The sequence below is a fragment of the Ambystoma mexicanum genome, chromosome 7p (genome assembly GCF_040938575.1).
Source record: "Ambystoma mexicanum isolate Mex_15411 chromosome 7p, UKY_AmexF1_1, whole genome shotgun sequence".
Lineage (NCBI taxonomy): Eukaryota > Metazoa > Chordata > Amphibia > Caudata > Ambystomatidae > Ambystoma > Ambystoma mexicanum.
The window spans coordinates 474,365,984-474,378,077 of record NC_090939.1 but is presented as its reverse complement, the minus strand read 5'-3'; the positions used below and the strand labels follow the sequence as shown (position 1 = coordinate 474,378,077).

The following is a 12,094-nucleotide window of genomic DNA, read 5'->3' as shown; positions in this document are numbered from 1 at the left end:
TGGGATGCATGTGTGGATGTTTGGCCATGCATGAAGTGATCCAGGGCTGACATTTGTGGTGACCTGTACATTCACATTGCATGCTTGCATCAGTGCACTTACCTCCATCAGAAGTGTCTGCCACGCCATGCTCCATCCTCCCTACTCCCTCAATACATTCGACTCCGATGAGGTTGGCGCATGTCTCCTCCCACTCCTTTAACTTGATTGGCGACCCAGATCCGCCAGCGGTGGCAGTCTTATGATTCTCTGCCAGGATCATTCTTACCCGGAGTCTCAGGTCATCCCATCTTTTCCTGCACTCACGTAAAGTGCGCATGCTGCTGCCCACAGCACTCACTTTCATTGCCACTTCGTCCCAGATAGCCTTTTTCTTAAGGAGGGTCTCCCGCCGCATGTCATTTGCGAAGACCACTGCAGCATTGTCCGATAAGGTCTGAGTCAGCATGAGTAACTCCTCAGTAGAGAACGTTTCCTTCCGCTGGCGGTCTGTGGTTTTTTTGAGTGCCTTGGGCATGGTAACGGTGTTGCAATGGATCTCAGACAGCAAGGTAACACAAACAGGTCCAGGGGGCAGAGGTTGGCAATGGATTGTGTTTTTAAAGATGGCCGCCGTGCTCTTTCCTGTTCCTGTGCGATGACGCTTTTTCCGGTTCTGGTATTTAACGGTAACCGCTATTAGCGGTGACCGCTATTTGCATGCTGCGTCAAGGTGGAGTTGCTATCTGCACTGTCGATGAACACGGTAAGTGGCTTTTGGGGGAGTTTAGCGGCAAGGCAGCAGGGGCATTACCGGCATGGCGCAATGCTCGCGTCCGGGTACTCGTAATGGTACGCTATTAGCGCCCTCCCGCGAGGGCAGACACGTTAAGGGCGCCATGCCGGTAATTTGCGGATTTTACCGCACAACGTGTAATGAGGCCCATAGTGTCCATGGCCTATGTCACCTCAAAGGCACTGTATTCTTCTACTTATCTCCATCTAAGAACAACATTTCGGAAAATAGATAAGGCAGCAGAATTGAGCATCTCTTCACCATTTGCAAAAATATTGAAACCAAACATATTTCTGTGCCTGCTGTTTGTTTTCCAGCACTGTGATGCCCATTAGGGTTGTAAGCTCTATAGAGACGTTTTTAAATGCAATAAATTAATGACATGGAGATTACCACTTGCCTTCCTCACTCTTTTCAATTTAGGCTCTGACGAGCTTAAAAAGAACATTCATACCATGCAGTCAGCATCCGATGGAGCTGGTCAATCATCCCAGCATGATCTCAACATTGTACAACAATGCACTCGCAACTAGCTGGACTAAACATTTAAACATGTTTATTTGGGATTAGAAAGAGAATCATTTGTACAAATCTGTATTAAACGCTTGCTATAAAATCTAGACATAAGCTACAAGTCAAAACTGAGATGTAGAATTAAAGATAACTATTGTATTTTTTTATCCAATATTTAGTTTGATACATAAAATAAGGTAGACTGTTTCTTTTCCCAGATCTAGGACTCTTCTCCACAAAGACATTGGTGGAAGCAAATAATGAAAATATTGTAGAAGTGAGGACACAGTTATTACAACCATCAGATGAAAACTGGGACCCCACTGGATCAAAGAAAATCTGGCGTTGTGAAAATAGTCGCTCTCATACTACAATATCGAACTATGCACAATACCAGGCCTCATCTTTTCAGGAGTCCTTGAAGGTTTGTTTTCCTACTTCTTGAATTTTTTAAGTTGGTTAATCAAGTGTTTCATTTTGCATGAAATTGTTTTTTTTAAAACATTATTTAAATATTCCTTTACCAACATAGGTGATTAACATATAGAACAAAACCCTTGATGCTCTATTCACTCTTTGAATTTACTTTTTCATGTTTTGTGCGGGGAATAACAGTATGTGCCATCTTACGAAAAGATTTTCAAAACTATTCCCATCCTAACTGGAATCTTTTTATTTTTGTAGATTATTAGAGCTCTTTGTTGATGATTTTAACGGTACCAAGTCATATTTTCGATTGCACATTTTCAAATGCCTTTTTGTCTAAAAAAAAAAAATTATTCGAAAAAAAATAATTCCGAATATATTTTTATTATTTTGTGGTTTTTTTTGGTTTAGTTAGGTAAAACAAAAGGGTCAATAAAAAAACGGAGTTGGGGGGGTGGGGGGAGACCCCATTAAAAAAAAAAAAAACTAAAAAAGTGAACATTTTTATTTCGCCATTTTTCATTCCAGAAAAAGGTATTCGAAAATGTGACATTCGAAAAGGTCACTATAAACCAATTTTAACTCCATGGCAGCTGGAATCATGGAGCAACGCTGCATGCAACTTTAATGTAACAGTCAGCTCCCTCTGCTAATTTGATTTATTGGCCTTTTTATATGCATACATGCATGTAGGGATGAAGTGTAATTTTTAACTTTGCTCAATTCTCATAAGTACGGTTTTCTTGCTTGTCCTAATGTAAATGAAATCCATTTGGACATGGTTGTATAGTTACCTGCTTATAATTAAGGACATGAGTAATATGGCCTTTTTTTGAATGTGTATTTACTGCCTGGAATACCCCTTCTCCCCTCCCTGTGTTTCCTCCTCTTTAAAATCTTTTCCAAGCGCAGAATGGATTGTCAACTCATATCGGACACCAAGAGACACACTGCTGCGGCCCTGTGCCAGTGCAGCTCTTTCAATGAATTGCATTCTCCCACAGATTCCTCATCTTGATAGATATTTATCTAGCATCAGCTGCTCGGAAATCTTTTCGACATGGGCGTAGTGAGTTTATCGACCCCCTTGTATTTGGCTGTGCCACTCCTTGACAATGGATGTGACGACAATTGCTCTGCTAAAGGGATGCACTAATGCCCACTTACCCCCTTACCTCATTTCCTATTCTCTGCACACTCGGCACTCTACTCAGGTGCATGCTTATTATTTTGACTCAATCAAAATTCTTACTATGCCAGCATGTCGGGGCCTAAACCGTCTGGTTTCCAACCCTGCAGACTGCATCTTCAAAATGTCCCTCACAGATTCACACACTATCTATGTGTGGTGTCTCAGTGATACACACGATACAGAGCAATGTGGTTCTTGCTTGAACATTAACCCGAAAGCGGTGAAGGAACACATGGTTAAAGTGGCACTTGGCAGACCAACCGTCGAAATCTCTGGTCTCGAAGACTTCGGAGCATGACACTACCCCTGAGTAGCGTCAGGATTGAAGGCATCACAAAAAATCTTAAAGCTCACACTCATGGAGTGAGTCGCACCAGTCTTCTTCGTCATTGTAGCACAAAATGAAGTGCAGATGCGATTCTGATGCATTGGAGGATAAGGGTAAGTCGTACCCGTGAAGGGTGCCTCTAGGGTTGAGTGGGATTACTTCAAAAGGCAGATGATGATTTGTGAGAAGACCTCCGCTTGTACAGCTTCAGCGTTAACACCACAGGCAAATTCGTCTCCGACCACGCCCAGTGTCGGGGAGAATACTCATTATATGGCTAATTTCCCTCACCTAGTGAGTACCCCAGCAGCTTTGCTATATTGCTGGAGTTTATTTTTTCCCCACTCTTACATGTGTTTTGCCATGTGTATTTCTACTGTTTGTGTGATTATGGGCTCTGGAGTACACCTCTCTCTGAGCCCCACTTTTTATGTGTGTTACACAGCACCTTCAGTGCAGTAGCACAGGGTTGTCTTTTAAGACTTCCCCCTGACTCCATTTTTCTGGGGCTGACTACTGTCCCCCAGGAACATGTAAAGTTGCCATTAACTGTATATAGTCACTTTTAAACTAAAGACCCAGTACACCCCATCTTACTGGAGTACTGGAAAGGGTTAATTCCTATCCCTTTTTGTCTGTGCCTCTGGGCTTTGTTTTGCTCTTTTAACATTCATACTTGGCTGGTGGCAGTGGTATCTACCCTAACTTTTCTACCGCGATTAAATTATATAAACGTGGTACTATTCCACGGTATCAAAAAAACAGCCTCGAACATAAACCTGCTTGACCAAATACTCTTTCTTTTGGCTCCGGTCGGCTTTATTTGCCATTTCTTTTTGTTAAAGTCCTTCTTGTGTTTTACTTTGCGTGGCAAAACTGGTGTGCCTTCTTTGTTCACCGTCTTTTGGCCCTTGGGTGTCTAGGTGGGCTCAATGTGAGGGAGGTGTGTAGTCACCCCTGCACAGGGTATCCTTGGAAACCCAAGTCGCACTTTGTCATGATTGGCTAAGGTGGTTGTCCGGGTCGGACAACCCCCCTGCTGGGTGATTGACAGCCAGGCTGTGTGAATGGCGGATTTTCGCATAAAAGGCAGGACTCTTGGGCTGGAAGTCAGAGAGTCACCACTGGAACTACAAGGAACCGAAGAGAAGCGGAGAAGATGACAGCTGCTGCAACTACTGAGTCCCGATGGAGCCCTGCTGCTGTCCTGAGCCATCTACCCTTCAACGACAAGAGAAGATCTGGTCCGGAGTCGTCTTCCCTTGAGCCTGGTGGGATCAACCAGCTCATCTTCCACAGGCAGAGGATCCTCTTCTTGGTCGAAATCGCTGCAAACTGCTGTAGTGGTCCGGATAGCCATCTGTAGAGCCTCTCCTGTTTTAAAGGAGCGCACCTTTTATTCACCATCGCTGCTGCTGGCCTCCTGCCTGGGTAGTGCAGATCACTCCAGACGTCCTCCTTCTTGTCTCCACGACTAAATCTCCAGGAACCGTGAGTCTGCAGGAAACTACCAGGAACAACTGCCGTGGCATCAGCTTCTTCAAAGAATAAGGTACTGTGTCCAGCTTCGAGGAACTAGGGTCAACCCTTTTCTCCTCATCCAAGGCTTGCCCTTGTCTTCCTTCCCTCTTATAACTTTTGCTTCCTCTGTTGACAATAGCCAAGTACCCCTGGCAACCTTGAATCGTGAACTATCTGACTGTGTGATCCTCAACAACAGGAACCCGGTTCCACTTGACACTGGCGCAGACCTATTGACTTTTATCTTCTTGTCGGAAAGTGTTCTCTGATTCTGTCTGCCTTGACAAAAGTATTGCCTATGATTTTTTTTCCCCAACTCTCTTGTGTTATTTCAGGTGCTAAGTATGTTTTAACTCCGGTAACATTTCTTCTTGCGGGTACACGTATCTTTAGTAAGACCGAACTGTCATTACTGTCAAAAAGTGATTGCATATGTATTCCTGGTAACGTCTTTTGTTTCACAACACCGGTCTGTCAAGTCCTAAGGTACCTACCTTGAGTTGTTCTGCACAAGAAGAATTGGTTGTGTGTAGTGTATTTAAAGTGTGGTTTTAATTGAATTGAAGTTAAGTGTTTTGTGAACAGATGGTTTAAAATAAATGTATTTTTACTTTTTAACCAAAAACCTTGAGTCAGTGTTTGCTTGAGTCACAGTAATTGTAGTCCTTTGTGTAATCTCTACTACTGCTCATTTGCTCTCGAGATAAGTCTGGCTCCTCCGCTACTGCTACCACTTTAGCAGTGTAGTACAGGCTTTAACCAAAGGTGAACTTGTATTACCACTTGTAGTCTTAATTGTGTGTAGTGGTCTCTAAGGGTACTGCACAAATTTCTGCCTAACACCGGTTCGTCTGGCACAGAGGTAGCCAATGAAGGTTGACCGCTGTCAAGCGAGACCCAGGAGGAGAAGCCTACTTCTGCGCTGATACCATTGGCAGCCCCTTTGGGCCGAGAAGCCCCTCGACCATCAGAAACCCTGCAAGATTGACCCTTCATATCAGATTCGAGAGCTGTCGTTTTCAACTCGATTTGGTCGATCTTTGGTGAGGTGGGTGATACGATACCTTTTCGGTGGGAACCGATTAGGGGGGTGCAGCCTTGGATCTATTGCCTGATTTCATGGCAGACCAGGCAGAGTTGCTGGAACTAACAGAGGGCCTCCATGACGCAAGCCGACTGGACACATCCCCAGATGTATAGTTCCAACAATCGAAACCTGAATGCTCAATACTGCAAGGCTGTCAAGAAGATTGCCATGGCTCTAGGACTTGGTGCTCCATCAAAACCAGTATTACATTACATTACGATCTGACTAACATCCTCGACCGAGGGTATCCGGTTGGACGTGCTTTACCTTTCAATGCCACTATACGTTGCCCCTATCATGAACTTGTGGCATCGCCCATGTTCGCCGATGGTCAGTGTGGAGCAGACAAAAAATATGAGCCGGTTTAACGGCCCACCCTAATCCCCAAGGATTTGTGGTGCAGGTCGCAGCAGTTACGTCTAACCTCCCCACAGAGAGTCGAAGAAAGTCAATGCTTTGGTGAAGGAAGTGTTCACCTTTGGGAGCGCAGCACTTAAATCTGTTAACGCCGCCTGTGCCTTTGTGAAGTTCTCGCATGTCCTATTCAACACCCTCACAGAGGCAGCCGACCATTTCCCGATGGCGGAGGTCAGGAATGGTTTCTTGGAGAACATTTGTGATGGTCTGCTAGGCGCTCTGAGCTGGATTGGACGGTGCCGACTTAGTGGGCTGTGCCATGGCCACATCAACAGTGCTGCACAGGTCCGCCTACCCGAGTGAGGGTCTATGGATTGTCCCCCAAACATCCAGTCGCAACTGCAGGATTCTGCCTTCAACTGGGAGCATTTGTTTGGCCCCAAAGCCGATGAGTCTCTTGAAAAATTCAAAAGACTCTAAGCTGACCGCCAAATCCCTGGGGTTGACTGTGCAGCAGCATCCTCCACGGCAGAATTTTACCTTTGGATCAAGAGGATGAGGCTTCAGGCACTACTCCACTTCCCAAGAAGGGCACAACTCTCTCAGTCCAAGCAGGAACGACGTAGATTCCCACTGCCAGAGAGAGGTAGAGGAGGGTGAAAGCAGACTACTCCTGCTGCCGCCTCTCCAGCAACCACGCCTCAACCTGCTTGAAGTCTTCCCCCATACTTTTCTGGTTGGAGGGAAGAGTCTCTGAGTTCTTGGGCAAATGATCAATAACTTCCGATGCCTGGGTCCTTCAGTTGGTTGAGTTGGGCTACTGCTTACTGTTTGTGAAACGACCACCAGACAGACCTCTCTCCAGACAAGCCGGAATGGGAGCTCTAGTAGGACTGGCAGGCCCTTTTGAAGGGAGCAGTAGGGAAGGTGCCAGCTGAAGAAAAAGGCTCCAGCTGGTATTCTCGATACTTCCTGGACCGAAGGCGGGGAAGGGGAAGGGGGGACTTTGTCCGTTCTGGACCTCAGGGGCTTGATCAAGTTCCTGAGGAAAGATACATTAAGGATTGTGACGTTGAGGGAAATTCTACAGGCTCTACAGTTCCAAGACTGCCTCATGTTCTTCAGAAAAATCAGTCTGCCCCAAAATTGAATACTTGTGTAGATGTACCTCAAAGTGCCATTCTGAAAAAAGATCTTAAATTGGCACAAATTTTCTCAAAACAACTCCAGAAGACATCCTTGCCATCGCAAGCCGGGTATGCTCCAAATAGAGAGCATTGGTGGAGCATGACTCCACTCATGGACAACCTCCCGACAGCCCGAAAATCTGGAACGGATTTGGGAAATCAATGGAGATAATGGAAGGTTCTGATAAAAATAGTTCTGGTGATTCTGTCCGGGAGGAAACCAATAACGTTGCAGTGATGGACGAAGAAATTATTTCTGACTTTACCATCCCAAAAGTTTGGCTGCACCTCCTGGTGAATCCTGCTAATCATAAATCCCTTAATCGAAATGTGATTCTGACACAGCTCAAAAAAGTACCAAGCCTCTACCTCATTGAATCAGAAGTCATAGAGGTAGTGACTTTTCCACAAGCTGGAAATTATCTACTGGCAGAAGTTTGTCTGAAATCAAGGAAAGCGAAAATGGCCTCCCTGAATGCATTGAAAAATCTTGAAATATGGCCTAAAAGTCTTTTCAGATATGCCAGTGGAGACCAAAGCAAGCAAGACCCAATAATGGGATAGGTTGGAAGTACATTGCCCAGGGAGAAGTCTAAATGAGGGGCGAACCGACATAGACATCAGGAAGCCTGCTATTGGAGGCCCTACTCAATGTCCTGGCACTTCTTCCAGAACTACTTCCACAAATTTTGCAGACACTGGGGGTGGGAGGACAGCCACTTTAGTAAGATCACCCTTCAAATGGTAAGTTGGAACACGCAGGGTGCCAGCATCTTTAAATCCAGATCCATAGGAGAGTCTTTTTACGCTACATTATCATTTTTGTTCCACAAAACTTGGTTGGTTAATCCAGTGGAAATTGAGGGCTATACTTATTCTGCCTTTACGCATCACAAAAAGCGGTGGGCAGACCATCAGGTGGTTTACTGATGGCTTTCAGAAATCTCTGATTTAATGATCTAGTTCCTATTTTCACCAACGCAATAGGAATCCAGGCGTGTAAAATACAACTACATTGTGACATGCCAGACCCTGTGCTAATTGCTATAAACATTTACTGGAACCCTGCCTGTTCCGAACTTCTGAACTTCTTGGCAATTCTGTCTTCACTTCTGGAACTATTTAAGCTGGATCATGCTGAAGCCAACATAATCCTTGCAGGAGATTTCAACACTGATTGCTATCTCTTAACCAGGGATGTAGAGAAGCCATCCCATAAAAGGTGATCTAAGAAGGGTTGCATCTGGCTTGAATTATTGGACTCAAGGGGTTGAAAATGCTGAACATGTCTTCTGACTTGAACTCAGATGCCACTACAACATGGCATCGCGGTCAGTCCTCATCGATTTTGGATTACCTCTTTGCCTCCCCGGTCCTTTTTTCTCAGTTGTCCTTTCTTGAAATAAAGCGGGACTACATAAGCAATTACTCACGCTTAGAGCGACTTTTTCCTGATGTGTCATTATCAGCCACAGAACAATACACCCAAAAAATAATAGGGACTAATTCAGGCAAAGTACGTCTGGCCAAATGTAGGCAAGAAGGAAAAAAACGAAACGATAGGTTAAAAGAAATAACTGAATCTATTCTACTAGATTACTGCTTTCAGGGAAACTTTGTTAAATCGATTTGGTCAGTCTTTCCCCCGAGTGAACTTGGGAAAGGTAAACAATGCACTCATGTACATTGTTTTGAATAGGATACCCGGGATAGGAAGAGAGCCCTTAGACTGAAAATCAGAAGCCTAAAAACCCTGCAACTCCGCGCAGGTCATTACAGGACAGAAGTTAAAAAGGCACGGCAATCCTACAAAAACTGGTCCAAAAATCAAAGTATGCTCCGGATGCATCCAGACTGAGAACGCATGCTGCAATTGCTAAGTGAAAGTAATACCAAAAACTCTTGGTCTGCGATTGGGCAGCTGGAGAATGATCGCAGCAGCACTCTCTGCAATCTAGCTCCCGAACCTAAATGGGTGGACCATCTAACCAAAACATTTAAATATCCAGGCGGCAACTGGGCGGACACTGTCCAACCTAATGCTGCATGGCATCTGTCGTTTGAGGAAGACAATATTATGGACATTATAGCTAAGTCTTCGGTTTACAGAGCAGCCGGCCCGAATGGTCTGACCTACCAGGTACTGTAAAATGAACCAGAACTATGGTCTAGACTCTTGTTCCATCTTTTCATGGAAATATTGAGTCAACATCAATTCCCCCCCCTCATGGAAGTCTGCAATAATCATACCTTTCTTCAAGGGGCGGGGAGGGGGAATAGACTAGATCCGGCAAACTATTGCCCCATCGCCCTCCTTGATATCGAAAGTAAAATCTTTATGATACTCCTAATGAGGGATCTTACCAAATGGGTAGAGACTGTACAAATCCTTTCTTGGCTTCAGAAGAGGCGTCTCTACCCCCTTGAACGGTCTTATGTTGAATCTGGTAAATGAACGAACAATGGTCAAAGGAGAACCGCCACTCTACGGTGCCTGGGTAGATCTGTCGAAAGCCTTCGACCAGGTCGATAGAGCCCTTCTGTGGAAAGAATTGAAGGCATGGGGGAATCTCGGAGTCGCTCCTGGCACTATTGATTGAACTTCACGGGACACTACATTAAGAGTGCGCCTGGATGAACAAGGTCATCTTTTGGCTCCAATCAAAGTTGAGAGAGGAGTACGGCAGGGGTGTCTTGTTGCTCCAACCTTTTTCAATCTGTTCCTGGCGGACATGGGTGACTCTCTGGAACCGTCTGCGTTGTCCAGCCCTGTGATAAATGGAAGAAAGATCCACTGGCTGGCCTGCACAGACGACATAGTGTTGCAAGATAGGACGGCTGTAGGTTTTCAGAGGCTGCTGACAGGTCTGGAAGAATATGCCCAAAAAAACGGCCTGTCCATTAACCCACTGAAATCAAAAATCATGATCTTCAAACGCAGCCAAAAAAAGAACCTATTCTCCAACTGGGTCCTGGGAACCGACAAAATTCCAAGAGTAGTAGATCTGATGTACTTGGGCTACAGACTATATGCCTCTCCGGCATCCCACAAGGTGGAGACAGATGTGGAGATGAAGATCCTTCAACTTATTCCCCAGATGAAGATCTACAGCAAATACTGTAGGGTCTCATTTCTTCCCCTAATTAGATATTTTAGGGCAAAGGTAGTTCCCATTATCCTTTACGGCTTAGAGGCCAAGCCGTTAATCTGGAATACAAACTGGAACAAATGGGAATCATTCGTCTGGAAGACAGTTTTAGGTCCATCATCTAGTTACACCATCCTAGAATTTGAGATTTGAACTGGGCCTGAACTCCCTAGACTTTTTGGCAAGCTGGAAGTTGACCTCACTTTATCGCCAGATAGTAACAGACCGTAACTCCTTGTACGGGGACGTTAAAATTCATCTGGAATGCCCAAGATCTGAATATTTGCTCAACTCGGAAAAAAAAGTAAAAGCATTTCTGGAAGAATACGACTCCAAACTCAAGACCTTGATTAACATACCTCAGAAAGTGAAAGCCACTAGTGAAAGAGGCGATTGGATCAAAACAATTGCAAAGGTTAGAAATGCAAATATACCAAATGCTTTCCAATCTGTGGACAAACAGTTGGGGTTCCTGGCACAATACCTGATAAAATTTCCTGATAGGCGGGCGAGAAATAACCTTCTCAGGGTAAGGCTAAATATTTTACCAGTTGGGGAAGTGCTGGTACAGAGAAGACAAGAGGACGATTCAAAGAAACTTTGTAAAGTGTGTGAGAACCCTTCAAACCAGTCTCTGAGGCACCTGTTAATGGAATGCGAGGGCACCTAGTACCCGTGCTACTAAGGAAATACGTAAGGGGCGATGAAGGGCTGATCTCCAATTTCTTCTGGAACCGAATCATTTCTGGTCAGGAGACTCTCCTGACATTCTCTGTAGTTGAACTGCTAAAACACTGTGGATTCGTATACTAGGCCTTTTGAGCTCCATGGCAAAAGACCTCAAATTACGATTGCAAGTAACCACTGGAAAGACAGGTCACTTAACAACCAAGAATAGCTTAAGGTCTCCAAAAGTGTTAATGGAAAATTTCACTACATTTTTATTTTGACTTGATACTGATGTATAGGTCAGTAGAAATTTCTTTTGATAAAAATTGTTTGTGATATGATTTGGAATTTTCTTTTTATCTCTATTTTCATCTTCATTGTTTCTGTGCTTATTTTGTTAAGGTTTTGAAAAAACAACACAAAAAAAACTGTCTCTTGTTGTAGGTCCTTCAGCATGCCTATTTACACATGCCTATCCACAGAAAGCGCAGGCGTCAAACCTTCAGATCCTTAGATCCTAACTGTACTTTCCTCAAGTGTCAGTCTCCCAGCCCCTACACAAGCACCTTCCTCACCTCCTCTCATCCAGATAGGCTTAGCAACAGTATTGGCAGAGATTGCTTGCCTCATACAGAATCAAGTGGTAGAGCAAGTACACCCTCACATATGGGATCAGGCTTTTACTCCAGGATTTCTGCCATACAGAAGAAACGGGCTGGCCTGAGAGTTCTGTTGGACCTATCTTTCTTCAACCTTTTCGTCCTCTTGGAAAAGTTCAAGATGGTGGTGCCTACGCACATTGTGGATCCTCTCTGCGATGGAGACTGGATGTGATCCCTGGACCCTAAGGACGCGTACCTGCATGTCCCCATATTGCAACCACACTGAAC

At 44.7% G+C, this 12,094-nt stretch overlaps 1 protein-coding gene across 5 annotated transcripts in view; it reads left to right on the top strand.

Moving 5' to 3' along the window:
- Positions 1-12,094, top strand: part of KDM6A (lysine demethylase 6A) — a 1,954,130-nt gene that overhangs the window by 1,400,466 nt on the left and 541,570 nt on the right. For all 5 annotated transcript variants that reach the window (XM_069636498.1, XM_069636499.1, XM_069636495.1 and 2 more), the window contains one exon: positions 1,507-1,712. In XM_069636498.1, the coding sequence (XP_069492599.1) occupies positions 1,507-1,712 (206 nt within the window). The remainder of the gene's footprint in view (positions 1-1,506; positions 1,713-12,094) is intronic.